Below are 15,013 nucleotides of genomic sequence, written 5' to 3'. Positions count from 1 at the left end.
ATGAGTCTGCAAAGGTGGCCAAAGACGTAGATGAAATGCCCACAGCTTGTGTCCCAGAAGCCAACTGAAGAGGTGACTTAAGGGGAGGAGCCATCAGTAGTGTTAAATGTGGCTGAAAAGTCAGGAGGAGGGCTGAGAATTACCCATAGGACTGGGTACCCAGAACTTGCCGCGACCTTAGTGAAGACGCCCCCTCCAATGCACAGGTGTGAAGGGGGAGAGGGAGGTGGCAGCATTGGTAGGCTTGTAAGATAGGCAGCAGGCATTTGAGACAGGTTCTGTCTAAGGGCTTTAATTTTCTCAGTGAAGGAAGAAGGCACATCATTTGCCAGGAGAGACCCAGGGGTTGGAAGTTTGAGAGGAGTGGCAACGTTTGAAATAGCAGTAGAGAAGAGCATACGTTTACCAGTGAAATGTGGTTGAATTTTCTTTTGGGTGTTTATGGTCCATGTGAGGTAGAGAGATGACTAATTTATAATTGATAATCTGCCTTGTCAGGTGAATTTGCCCAAGAATGCCTGACTACAGATGTAGGGGAAGCAGATATTAAGGTGACCTACGAGTGGAACTCTGTAAATGAAATGGAGAGGATCGGGGAGCTCAGGGCATTGTCAAGAAATGATGAACCAGGGATCCTGTGCTGGAGGAGGGAGAGGCAGTTAGAAAGGAGAGGCGTCCGTGAACTGGAGGTCCTGATGAGGGCACAGGGTGGTATCGGGGAGAGCAGCTGAATAAGCACGTTGGATGGGAGTAGGATGCTTGAGTCAGTGACGTCAGAGATGACAACAAGACAGGAAGGGGATTGTGGGACCAGCAGTTGAGGAGGAGGAGGGCGGGGCAGACAAGGAAGCCCAGAAACTGGGAGGCCAAGGAACTGCACGGGTGCCCTGTGGATGCTGATGTCATCCAGGATGGTGGAAGGACCTGGGGAGGAGAGGGAGACTGTGAGACGGGTGCCACAGTCTTTAAGAATGAGAAGAAGGTTGGTGGATGACAGCAACTAGGGGCAGAGATACGGCTGATCTGTGTTAGCAAGGAGGCACACAGGGCACCAGCGGCACCAGTCTCACCAGCGAGTCCTGCAGCATCTGAGGCGTGGGGGGAACCAACAGCCACCACTTGAAAAGGAAAGAGTCTCTGCTGAAATACCACGTTTCAGGACATAGGTAGAACTAGAACACAAGTCTGTAGGTGCAAGTATAGTTTTCTGCCATCAGATTACAGTATATTTTATAATACAACTTCCATTACTGCTGGTACTACCACTATGGCCCATGGTCCCTACAATGCATTTTTCTAATAATTGAAGCTTTACAAAGTGCTTTGGCATGTATGATTCACTATGTTGCCCCAGGTAAATGTCATAAAGGTCTGGAAAAATGGGAATTGTAAAGTTTAACTTCAAAATGCCTGGCTTACATAGTCTAGGACCCCAAGGTCAAAGCTAGGAGAGTAAAGAATTACGCACTTTGACAACATGAATTGGATGATTCTTTGCGTTCACGGTGTCAGTTACGTCTGCATCAGGAAGGTTGGTTCCTTTTATAAAACTTATCCAAATAATCCGCAGTTAGCAAGTAACTCTTTATACTCCCTTATTCTTTCTATTTGCAGTATGGTATCTCCCCCGTGTAATGATACTCTACATACCAAAGGTACGTAGACACTCTACTGCCAAAGGTTTGGACCAAGATGTAGACACATTATCAGGCTGGGACCATCTCTACAACAAGATGGCAGATCATCATGCAGACCGACAGGTCCCCCAGATGGAAGGCTCTGCCCCCCAGAAGGAAGTCATCCTGTGCACACTGGAGACAACTGATTGTCCTGATGCTGGCTCTGACAAAGCTCCGGGTCCTGCTTTTCCCAAGCCGTGTCATCTCAGCTATGCTGTATGTCAGACACAGCACACGTGGGACATTTCCTCAGCAATGCTACTGATACACTTGTTTGGAGGAAGGCCTAACAAGGAGATACTGACTTAACAACAGATTTTAGGAATTAGCGAAACTACCTCTAAGAGATAGTCCTGAACAACATGACGGGGGTCATTCTGAACAAATGAAAATATATTCTAGTTTTAGAGACCTATGGCAGTATTGAGTGACACTAGCTGAATGAGACATCCCTTCTGGGGGACACAGCGTGTTGCTAAATTCTGTTTTTCTTCCCATTTCCCCCCGGCTTCAAAAGCCAAGTTTGAACTCTAACTCTGGAGGTCATAAGATGAGAAGTTACTAGATTTTTCAACGACACCAACACCCATGACAATGTGATCTTGTAAACCCAGACAATGGGGAAAAACTCTTCAGTATCTGGATCCCACGTGGGAGTACGGATTTGACGAAAGCTAATTACCTTGATGAACCCAGGAAATACTAGCTTCTTTTTCCGCTAAACGGTTCAATAGATATTTCCTCATTTGGAATGGAAAATACCCACAAAAAATATCATGAGTTCTAATTCTAAATTCATTCTAATACACAAAGGAAACTCTAGGGAAACAATTTCACATCATGTTACAAACTTCTTTGGCACCTTCACGGGGGCACAATGGTGGTCCCTAGTAAGCATGTAACCTAGTGACTCCTTTAAAACTTAACAGAAAGTTACTCAAATTGGTATCTAATAACATTCTGATTCATGAGGCAGAATGTTCCAGAAAGGGCTCTTCCCTTTTAAATGCTCAGAGAGTGTGTTTTAGAACAAAACAGCAATTTAGAGCAGGGGTCCGCAGACTTTTTCTGTAAAGGGCCAGATAGTAAATATTTTAGGTTTTGGGGGCCATACGGTCTCTGTCGCTCTGCTGTTGTAGCATGAAAGTTGACACAAAATATATAGATAAATGGGTGCGGCTGGGTTCCAATAACATTTTATTGATAGACACCAAAACATGAATTTCATATAATTTTCATGTCATGAAATATTGGTTTAGTGAAAAATGTTTCCAAATCATTAAAAAATGCAGAACACATAATAGCTTGGGGTCATTACCGAAACAGGTGGCACTGTGTCAACACCCAACTTAGTGTGCAGATGATCAGAAAATTGAGAGGGGACTAAGGGAGAGAGGGCACCTTCATCAGGTGGAAACACAGGTGGCCACTGCAGGAGACAGAATGCCAGACCCTCACGTTACCTGGGGAGTTCTGAGGTGACGAGCAGGGTGAACAGCGGGGAGAGAAGCTGTACCCAGGGTGGAAGGCAGCCTGCAGGGGGACATAGGACATAATCTCTTCTTCAAAGAGACTGCAAAGTAAAAAAAAAAAATTTAAAGTTGGTTCTCTGTCCATGAGAGCATGTTCACAAATTGGTGTAAGAGTGGGTACAATTCTCACGAGACAACAAAAGCACTTAGATTCACTTAGATGGGCACATCCCGGCATGCAAACTCTCCCTGTCATTTTAAACCCTAATTAATCCTACAACAAGGTCTCCATCAAGTACCATATGTAGCTCTTGATACCCCAGTCTTACATGTAGAGAAAGAGGTGAATAGCAGGTATAAGGGTGGGAGCCCTACTTCAGTTGCAGCCACTAGAATATTCTAGAACAAGCAACGTGTGTTTCAGTCTGGGCTGTCCTGGAGAACTGCCCAGAGCAGCTTTTCCAGTTGCTTTTCCAGAACTGTTTCAGGCTCAGCCCCTTACCTCAGCAAAATGACCAGATCTGCATCACAGGACAACTTTTCAAGCCCATGATTACCCTCAGTCCGAATGTAATGGATTTTCTCCCTAGAATAATGTGGGAAGGAAAATAAGAATTACACACCGATGCATAAGTTAAGGAACGAAACCCATTCTGATCCCCCTTTCTCTTCCAATAGGGCTGAACAGTGATGTTCTAATGTCCAGAGTATTTCGAGGTATTTAAGTTCATATTGAAGGTTCCCATGATGCTCTCCAAGGGATCACCTTTCCTCAGACTCACACGGGGACAGAAGCCAAGGAGCACAACACAGGTAGGTCCTCAGAGAGCCACACAGTTGGGAGTGGAGCTGGGGTGGAATGTTGTGGGTTCACAGCATCTTGGAAGCCATGGGAAGAAAGAGTGACGAGGTGTCTCCTGAGAAACCTTATGCCTGATGGAAAATGAATTAACTCCACGCTCAGTCCAGAGAGGGTCTGGCCCCAGAATACAAGAGAGTCTTCCAGGTCAATCTGAGTATAGGCATCAATTTCTCTCCGTTTAATTACAACTCATGCATTCTTTTTCACAACCTCCAACTCCAACCTGGCAAAATGATTCCAGTAAGTCTATGGATAAATAGCATTTCTTTTGATCAAATGAACTTTGTAATGTGCTTCTCTGACATTCAGATATTCAAAGATTACAAACACTATGGCCAAGAATCATTCCCTTATAGGTATGCTTCAAAGAAGTTAAAAGTTTTTCCCTTTTCTTGAAGAGATGCAGCAGAAATCTGAGAAGACTTAAGGACTGATTTTTTTAAAAATATTTCACTTTTTTCTTTTTTTGTTTAAATTTTTGAGATGATTTTAGAGTCCCATGTACTTGTAAGAAATTAATAAAGAGTGGTCTAGTATACCGTTTAATCAGTTTCCTCTAATGAAAGATTAAAAATAAATCTATTAATAAAAATACTATAGATACAACTTTTTTCTCTCTCTGATTATAGTAATGTGAATCCAAATCTTCATCATAACTTGCATATTTTCAGGTAAAAATATAATGAACTTGACATTTTGGTGTGGGTATTTTTAAGAAGACAAGAGAAACTTTTTGGCTTCTACAAAGATACACAAAATGGGAGTAAACAGAGAAATGCACTGTGGTCCAATCTGAAGTTATGGGTAGAGTACTGCTGCAGTAAATGCTATCTCCAAAACCTGTGGGTGATCATAGTGGCTCCTCTGACCAGGGACTTGGAAACTGGAGCAGACCTGTCCACACATCATTTTTCAGGGAGGAGGTGGAAGCCTGGCCAAGGGTACAAGCACCAAGCCTCCTCCACCAGCTGCTTCCCCCTCCACATCCCTGTGCCCTTGACTCCGTGTGCCTGAGCACTGTCCTCCAATCCTGACAGCATCTCACAGCCCTCTTGTTTGGAGGATTCTCGTGGACCCTGTTCCTCTGGTTCACCAACTGCAGCCCCATGAAGGACTCTCAAATTGATGTATTCCCCCAGTGGCAATGTCCCTGGGGCAGGTCACCCTGCTGCCCCAAGGGACCCACATCTGGGCAAGCCCCTGGTCTCCCTGCCTGGGGAAAAAGGGAGAGAACATTCTAGGGGGTCACTCTTTATTCCCTGGGCTCCTGGGGAAACAAAGTCCAAAGAGAGTCAAGTCCATGAGGGCAGGAGAGCACCCTTCCCAGCCACGGGAAGTGGCACCCTCTATAGTGGTTCTACCATCACCCTACCTACTCAGACCACATACACGTATCAGAAAGCCAAGCAGAGTTTTCTGAGAGTTTTGGTTGCTCTTCACGGGACATTACACCCTCTGTCATGTATGTGAAAATCTCATGCAGACCTAGTGTTCTGAGGGGCCTCCAAATGTCCCTGGGTCCAGACCAAAGGCACTGAGAGCTGGGGGAGATCTCTGAGGGTGAGAATGCCAACCGCCTCTCCTACACGCATCCCATCAGGAAAACTCCAGTGTAAGGCTCCCCTCAGAGCTCAGGTCAGTAGAGCCACCTGCCTCCTTGACATCCTGACATCTTCATCTGTGGCCTCAAAGATCTTAAAACCCAATATCCACAAGGAAATCCTTGCCATCCTTCCATCACTATCACTCAATTCTGATCATGTCCTTCATGGCCCATAATACAATCTATAGCTCTATGTTTGGCTTTAAAAAAAAGTCACACTTGTCTATCATCCGTCTTCCCCAATAGACAGTAAGTCCCATGAGAGAAGGACCGATGTCTGTTTGGCTTAGATACTGGGTACACAGCCCTCGCACAATCCTGATTCAGAATAGCCGCTCAATAAAAGCACTAGTTGAAGGAAAGACAGAATGAATGAGGACGGCTACCATGACCCTGAAACTTAACAGATGTCATTAACCCCTGGGTTTTATGCCTCCGTCTTCCCTCTCCCCATGCGGTTTCCTTATGCTTCGTTACTTCTGCTGAACACAGTTTTCTGAGAACTCATCCTCCACCCTCTAACCCAACGACTGGCTTTGCAAACCCAAGACAGTGGATCCATGGCTCCTGGAGAATAGCAGTGACCATGGGGTCATGGTCCCCATGTGGGAACCACAGAGGAAGCAGTAAGTTAGTTCTTCCTCTGGGCAGAGTCATGGGGAGAGGAGGTTTTCCTTTCAACTACTGGATCTTTAAAGTCAAGCTGACTCACCCTCACACCACATCTAGGCGCAGGCAGAGGCCTAGTCATAGGCCCAGTGCCCTGTTTTTTGGATTCTTAAACCTGACACCCTGAAGAGCAAACTCTTGCTCTTGTTCTGCCTTTTGGATTCCATGACCTCCTACGTCAGTTTCTGATGTCACTGTGGGCTTTCTGGTTTTGATGAGCTCTTTGGGTTTTCAACCTGGGGTCTACAGGTCCTTTAGGATCCATTAACTCTTTGAAATTATATGCAAAGATTTATGTTCGTATATGGAGGAGAGTCTATAAGAGCTTTCATCAGACTCTCAAAGGAGTCCTTAACCTTAAAAAGGTTATTAGTTTCTACATTAATTTCCAATATTTTTCCAGTTCCAATATTCCCTAATTCCAAGTCACCCACATCTGGAAAATCATAATTGTACAATTCCACACTGCAACCCCCCCCCCCCGCCCGCCAGAGGTTTCTTAGATTCTGTTATAACGTGATACTACACAACAGTGCTGAAATTGTTTACTTCCCTTCAGAAACACATTCCACTCTTCTACACAGGGGATTAATTTGATTACTCTAAAAATGATTTAAACAGGACTCTAGGGCCTTTGGGGAGCTCACATTTCTCCCAAAAGTAAGCAGTGAACTCCTTATTTAGTGGTAGAATCTGTAACGTAGAAATGTTCAAGAGCAGTGATGTGTCAGAAAGTTTTCAGGTAGTACAACACCTCTGAAAATCCCTTGGAGATTCCCTTAAATTATTATGTACCGTGAGCCAGAGAGCAGCCCACGAATGGACCGAGGATGGCCCTGCCTTCCATGACACAGTAATAAAACTTGGGCAGAGGTGAACACAAGTGGAACTGATGATCAGTCAAGCTGAAGTCCTTTTGTTCACTCAAAAAGTAATCAGTGTTTCCTATCTTCGAAGTAGAGGAACCAGGCTCTGAGGCAAGAGTGGTTCAAAGACTAAGAAGATATAGACCCTGCCCTAAGACACTTCCAGTGTCGTAGGAAGACATTAGTACATGGTAGAATACAAGGGATAATGGAACAATATCTTAGACGTACAAAAACAAATGCTATTAAATCAAAGCAAAAGAACTACTAAGGTCTGCCTAGATCACCGAGACTTTGCGTTTGACTTGAGCCTTTAAAATGGGTTGAAATGCCTTTAAGAGAGAAGCCATTCCAGGAAGGGTGTGGGTAGGAGAGGGCACAGGCTGTTTGACGGAGGCGGAAGACACCAGAAGGAAGTAAATACGAGCACAGGACGGTGGAGAGTTAGAGTAGAGCCAGTCTTAGGAGACTATGGAAATTGTGCTTAGAAATCTTGACTTTATCACATACCTAACAGGAACCATGGGAAGTTTTTGTGTGGGGGCATTATTTTGTTGGTATTGAGTAATGAAATTGAAAGTATTTGTCAATGAATTTTGAAATCCTGGAGAGAAAAGCTGTAGCAGTGTCTCAATACAGTTCATCTAGTTCTTCAATGGCAATGAATTCCACTCTTACGAGAGGGTTTCCATCGTTCCTTAGCACGAGCTCTGATGTAAGAAAGGTTCCATCGAAACCAGTTCCTTTTTGGAGAGGGAGCTCGTAGTTTCATAAGGAACTGAACAAAGAATTCCTCCCCCGCCCCAAAAACCCCATGTAAATAAGCCAGTTTTATTAGTTGGTGCATTTTTCACAAGTTCTCAAAGTATGCTCAGATTCCACCTCCTTCCCCCTCCATGAAACTAAGGTCTTATACTAATGGGTAGGCAGGAAAACCTGCAGTAGAGCTATATAAATAGCCTCTTTCATGTGGCCTCAAGACCTCAGGAGGTGGGCAAGAGTCCCTGAGTCACAAATCTGGCCTAAACTGCTCAGTGGACTGGCTAGGGTGGGCAGAGCAGGGATTAGAAGAAAGGCAGGGCTGACCAGAGGTCCTGCAGGGTGAGGGCCAGCGGCCGGGTCTGGGACAGGATGCCAGCCGGCCCCCTTACTCACAATGAGGTTAGTATCACCTGCCCATCTCTGCCTTCCTCCTGCTATTGTGTGGTGTACTTCCTCAAGGACTAAATTCCAGAGAGGGTCCTTAGCTGCTCTGAGGTCCCCCGAAAGACAGTCTGAGAGCCACTGTGGCGGCCAGCCCTGAGGATACTCCACGGGAAGCTTTTTTCAAGGGTGTGGGTGACACGGGTTATAAGGAGGTAATGCTGTTTATAGTAGAGCGATAGGGAGTATCTTCTTAAGAGATCCCTGCCAAGTCCGGGAGAGAGATGATGAGAATCCAAACCTAGGCCATGGCGGGGAGAAGAGAAAAGAAGGGCTGGAAGCAAGTGAGGAGATAAATGTTTAGATGTGAAGCTGAAGAAAGAGGGCGGAATTGAGATGATGGGCATTTGGGAGGATGCAGGTTCTAGTTTGCGCAGAGTAAGACCACAGGGAAAAGAAGTGTCAATGGGGGTGGTGATGGAGGGGAAAAGAACAGTGAGTGATCCATCCTGGCATGACTAGCAAAGAGGTTATTTTTAGGTGTTGGTGACTCATTGAGGAGGTCAAAGTAGAGGATTACAGTTGTCAGCCACATTCAAAAGACCACCGGATGGGAGGTGAGGAGTTAGGGGCAGTCACTGGCTGCATCCCTGCCCACCTTGCCTGGTCCTTTATACACAAACCCAGTGAAGCATCTTAATGGTGCCCACATTGTGACCCTGTCTCAATGATTGAGGAGGCTGAGGGTAGAGGATTAAATGACATGCCCCCATCACGGGTCCCTAAGTGCTGGAGCAAGTATTCAAACTCTGAGTGCACACACTTAACCATTGTTCATCTCCAGCTTTTGAAATGCTGGGTAGTAAACTGAAGGAGAGATATGCTTGAATATCTTGGTGAGAAAGTGGGATTTAAGTTCAGAGGATATTTTCTCTTTTCATCACTTTGGGTGGCTTTCCCTTCCAAATAAAGTGATTCAGAGTTTCAGAGACACTCATTCAGAAATGACCGTAATGGACGTTAGGATTTAAGGTGTTAGAACACATGTGATACTTTTTGTTCGCTGGTTTATTTTTGAATATAGTCATCTAATATCTGGTGCACCATCAGACAATTATATTCTTAAAACAAAAATAATTTATATAGTGCTTTACATAAGTAATTTTTTGATGAAAACTATTTTGCTCCCTTTCCATGCTTCTCTCCAAATCAATGGAAATCATTTTAGCATCGTAAGAATAATAGGTAACCTGGCATGATAACTATCTCTGATTGCAACACTTTAGAGAACATTAGAAACCCCTGGATCCTTCATTTTAAATATTCAGGTTATAATTTAAATGCATGAATAAAACACATCTTAAGTGTCTGCCCTCTCTCCACAGAGGCTGCCCCACCTGGAAAACCAGCAGGAGAGACCTGTAGGTAGAGGGTGGTAGACAGGCCCCTACCTGAGTGTGTGGTTTCTTGCCAAACTTGGCTGACGCTCTTGCAGCATTTCAAAAATGTTTGGCTGGCGAAGAAATGCCACAATCTTGTCATTATATGCTGAAACAGACAAAAGCACAAGTTGTGGTTGAGTCTTCAGCCCAGAGATAATTTTGCTCATGATTGGAAAATGGCAACTAGATACCAGGATTTAATGGAGGAATTGAAAAGGCAGGGAGCAAACTCATCAAAAAATGTAAGCTCTTGAGGGTTTTTTCTGTGACATAATGGTATGAGTATTTTTAAAAGATCAAACCCAAAGTGAAGCAGATCTAAGTTAATTATCTTTAATATTCTAGGAACTTAACTGGGTGTTAACTCATCCCCTTGTGAACAGATGGAGAATAAAATAGATCTTCCAGGAGGGGAGTACTACTCTGTTCTTTCTGAGTTCTCTTGCCATTTTGCCACGGCAAAAGATTCTTTATGAGTTCAAAGAAATCCTTTTCTGAGCACTTGCACTTATGACTTTGGCCATCCGTTGATTTCCCAATGGTGATAATGAAAACATCCGAATCCATTTAGACTCTCTCACCTCATTTCCCTTGATACAAGTGGCATGTGTTTTGGAAAGAGGTAGCTGAGGTTAGGAATGGAGACTGTGCCAGTTTATCCCCATACATGCATGGGAAGAGAGGTATGCTCTCCTGGGACCCAGTTAACAAATCGCTGAATGGAATAAACAAGGCGGGGGGAGGGGAATGACGGTCTGGAAGAGACGGGAGGGAAGAGAGGGAAGGGAAGAGAGAAGGACAAAATGAGGAGGAAGGGAGAGGGAAAAGGGGCAAGTGGGGGGATGGGAACAAAGGATAGGGGTGTGGACTATACCATACGAGAGGAAAAACAAAACACAGAACCCTGAATATTAAAGGAGTCACGATAAGAAACACAAAGCTATCCAGGGGTTCACAAAGCGTGATACATACCCAGTGGCAGTGACTCATGTTGATGTTGGCTTCGAATAGCAGCTACTAGGCTGTGTCCTGGCCTGGCCAGTAGAGAGGCTCCTCTGTTTCTAGAGACTTCTGAGGCCTAATTGCAAAATAAAATTGTTAGCGTTAGAAATCTCAGCCATTTCGGATGAGCTCTGGAAACTAATTTTTCAAAACGAGGGGTAAAAAGGCCCTGACATCACCTCAATTAAAGAAGCAATGAAGTTATAATCCTCAAAGTGATGGAAAATAAGCAAGTTTTTAAAAAAATGACTCAGTAGAATGGTCATTAATACACTGAATAGACTAAGAAATATTTCTCATCAGAAATACGTTAAAGAGATGTAAATAAATTCTACATGAATATTACTGGTAAGGTAGGTTTATGACCTTCATCTCTAACAGGCAGCACTGAACTTCATAACTGAATGTGGAATGGGCTCGTTTTCTTAAATAGTGTTTATTACACTCAAATGGCATTTCTTTGTTTAGTGCCTATTCTTTTGTTCACTGTGCTGGCTACTTCACATAGTATCTCATATCCTCACAGAATTCAGCAAGATAAGCATTATTCACTCCCCTTTACAAATGGGGAATCTGAGGATCAGAGAAAATTAAGTCTTTCCAAAACTTTCAAGTGTAAGAGAGAGAACCAGGATACTTACTGATGACGACGGCAAAGAATTTTGTTTACTTCCCCATACTAGCCTGCATCCAATGTCTTGGTTTGGGTTGGACCTTTTGACATAACTTCATGGAATATGGAATTTGCTTAGCTTAAAACTGATACTTGCGATGATTAACTTTAATTTAGCTTGACTTAAAATTTATATAAATTCCCTAGGTTCTAGAGCATGACAATGAGTTTCTACCATGATTCCATACATATTTTGCTCCTTGTAGGACCCTTGCAGGGTGAGTTTTTAAACCAAGGCACCACAATGAAGATTTTCCACACTGGAGTACATTCACCAGATATACTGGGTTTGGTGTAAATTATGACTCATTCTATGATATTTGGCAAAGTAGCCAAAACAGACTTTAAAATATTTAAGAATTTTGAAGATGACATTGTAAGGTACTCATAAAGGGCTCAAACATCCAGACAGAAAAAGGAAAGAAAATTCTGAGACCAGAATTCACTGACACAGAATTCACGAGAGGTGATGAGCTCCTATGCTCCAAACCCCAGAAAGGTCCAGGTCAGTCTCAAAGTGGTCACTTAAGACTAGGCCACATGTGATATTGCAGATTACAAACTAGGGCAGATGACTTAGGGTTTCCTAATTACAGAAATGGTAATTGCTGGTTTTCCTTTAGGTCCTACTTTCATGTCTCACACAGACAAGAATCATATCCTTCGTATGAGATGTGCTACCAGTTCGCTATCTGTGTGTGGCAGTCTTTGAACTGCTCTTCTGGAATTAGTAGGGATACAGATCCATCCTTTTCCTCTCCAGATCCTTCTCTTTGCCCATGGCTCACTTGAGGGACAAGGGAATAGATTTTGTGCCACTCTGGGTGACTTCTCACTTTGATGCCATTAGCACCCAGCTCTGTTCAGTGGGTGTAGCCAGCCACCGACATTTAGACGCCAGCGCTTCTGTAACAGCACTTTCTGGTTATATGGTTATAATGCAAAGTGATGAAAGAAAGGTTTGCTGATGGCTTACATGCAATAGTGAGTCTCATATTTCTTTCTTCTCCATGAATTAATAAATACATAAAGGCTTTCCGGGACTGAAATATCTCTTTTCCTTCAAGGGAAATGTGTCAGTCCACCTTAATGTGTGTTTAAAATATTTTTTGATGCTGTAAAGACAGGAATCTCAAAAAACTCTCAGTTGAAGATTATCCAAGTGATGAATTACAGAGAGAAATTGGGGAAGCAGATAGATTGGAGAGCGGAACTCAAGAAGACTTGGCTGTGCACTGAACCTGGGCGATGCCTGCAGTCACACCCCGAGCAAAAGTGGCTAATTGTCAGTAGTTGTCTGGAAATGAATAAGGCTTTGAAACAGGAAGAGGCTCACTTCTCTTCCTGGGGGGGGGGGGGGGGTCATAGGGAATTCAGGTGTTGCAGATATGCCTTAGGGAAAACTGGTGCCTACTTCTGAGGTCACCTACTTACTGGCAAAACTAAGCCAGATTGAAAGACTTCAGAAACAGAGGAAGGTCAGCTACTTTGAAGGCTGAGGGATATGCCACGAGTGAGATGGAGGAAACAACACAGGGTAGCGGTAGGGTTTCTGGGGTCCGCGAACCATGGAAACAACGGCCAAGAATAGAGGAGGTGATTGTGAAGCGGTACTGGATGGCTTACAGGGGAGAGAACCTGAGAACGGGAGGGCTGAATAGAAACGTGCCTCTACAACCAGGGGCCAGGAATTTACAGGGATGGAGACAATTCAGGTAGGGCTAAGGAAGGCTCTAACATTCTAAGATTGCGTAGAACTTGGTATGTACTAGGATCTTTGTGGCCCAGAAGTGGTACTCAATGCTCCATCCTGAGGGATGTCTGACATCAACTGAGTGACTGATTTGGATCTCACCGCGAACATGATGCTAACACTTGCTTTCCTAACTACTGAAAATACCTAGAAGAATGGCGTTCCTATTTAAAACCAAGATGATATGACTCACTGAATTCCCCAGAATTTGACACTTTTTGTCTCACTGAGGTTTTCAGGCAGGGCTGTGTGTGTGGGTGAGAGGCTGAGAGAGAGACAGAGAGAAGAGAGCCCCATGTGACCACTTTTAAGATTTCCTTCCCTTTTGATGTTGAGATAGCTTTAATCATAATTGCAAACGTGCAAACTTCAAACATTCAGCTCTCCAGACAACACGAAATAGATATGCTCAGAAAATAGTTTTCAGTGACTGGTAAACAAGCTTCTCTTCTGTGTTGCAACTCGGAAATGTAAATTGGTGGTTTTAAAACAATCTGTGATTGCAAATGGTAGGTTTTAGACTGAATTTGGGTTAATAATCAGCTAATGCTCTCTTGAAAACACTGGAGACCTGATAATAAAAAAGAGCGAGTTCAGGGGAAAAGCCCAAGGGATGAATTTACGTTCATCTCTCGATTCCTTTTGTACTCTAAAAATGGAGAATTAACAAAGTTTGGAAAGAAAAGAGAGATCTATGTTTGAGTTTTTTCACATATTTATAATAGCGAAAAGTGGGTGATAAACATGATGTCCAGAGAAAGGCTTGAGTCAAATTATGGCAGAGCTATATGATAAAGTATAGCAGAATTTTAACGGCATAGAAACTATCTACAATGTACTATAATGGTGAAGGAAGATACAGAACCATAGACAGTATGGTTCAATTGTTTACTTCTATGTTCACCAGGAATTGTCTCCAGATGGGGGACTGTACCTGCCTTTTAACTTCTTTTCCATCTGTGCTTGTATTTTCTACACTCGTCATACCCTGTTTATAATTCAAAAGTGTATTGTCACAGGTGTCTGAATTTTACAAACTTCCAAACAAACTGTAATCCAGTACAGGTTACATGGAATCAAGAGGAAAACTACCGATTTTAAAACACAGTGCAAAAGCTACCCTCCCCAAAGGGCAGCTTCCTGCATGACGGCCTCTGTCATCAGAGCTGATGCAATCACTTTTGTCGTAAGAACAGCTCACTGCAAAGAATGACTCACGGTGACTTCTGCTTTGAGAGTGAAAAGTCAATTTTCTTTCCTGCCAGACTCCTGCCCTTCCCTTGAGGCAATTACTGTTAAGCATTTTTATGTGTACCCTCCCAGAAATTTTCTATCCCTAATGACTTTCTAACCTGACCAAGGTAAGGTGGTGAAAGAAATTAACATTATGTGTTCTGCTATCCTTCCTTACTAATGTTAATTTATACTGCAAACTGCAGTATAAACAAGACAAAATTTGACATTCCGTGATTTCCTTACTGATAGAGAGATGGGATCCAATATTTATGGCCCCATGTGCCCCTTCCATTTATCTATGTCCAATTCCATTTGGACACTATGGAAGAAACCAAGCCTGTTTTGTTGGTACTTAAATATGTTGCACACAGATGTGCCACTGTATTAAAATGCATGTTAGGGCTTCCCTGGTGGCGCAGTGGTTGAGAGTCCGCCTGCCGATGCAGGGGACACGGGTTCGTGCCCCGGTCCGGGAAGATCCCACATGCCGCGGAGCGGCTGGGCCCGTGAGCCATGGCCGCTGAGCCTGCGCGTCCGGAGCCTGTGCTCCGCAACGGGAGAGGCCAAGCAGTGAGAAGCCCGCGTACCGCAAAAAAAAAAAAAAAAAAAAAAA

General features: G+C 43.8%; 1 protein-coding gene across 1 annotated transcript in view; it reads right to left on the bottom strand.

The window, feature by feature from the left end:
* Positions 1-15,013, bottom strand: part of HECW1 (HECT, C2 and WW domain containing E3 ubiquitin protein ligase 1) — a 260,620-nt gene that overhangs the window by 59,056 nt on the left and 186,551 nt on the right. The window contains exons 15-18 of the mRNA XM_027123988.1: positions 10,709-10,814; positions 9,746-9,842; positions 3,654-3,737; positions 3,143-3,252 (exon numbers count right to left, since the gene is read on the bottom strand). Of these exons, the coding sequence (XP_026979789.1) occupies positions 3,143-3,252; positions 3,654-3,737; positions 9,746-9,842; positions 10,709-10,814 (397 nt within the window). The remainder of the gene's footprint in view (positions 1-3,142; positions 3,253-3,653; positions 3,738-9,745; positions 9,843-10,708; positions 10,815-15,013) is intronic.

This window comes from Aethalodelphis obliquidens, unplaced genomic scaffold, assembly GCF_003676395.1.
Source record: "Aethalodelphis obliquidens isolate GAN/ISIS:26980383/991018 unplaced genomic scaffold, ASM367639v1 scaffold27, whole genome shotgun sequence".
NCBI classification, from domain to species: Eukaryota; Metazoa; Chordata; class Mammalia; order Artiodactyla; family Delphinidae; genus Aethalodelphis; species Aethalodelphis obliquidens.
This window is presented reverse-complemented; position numbering and strand designations above follow the sequence as displayed.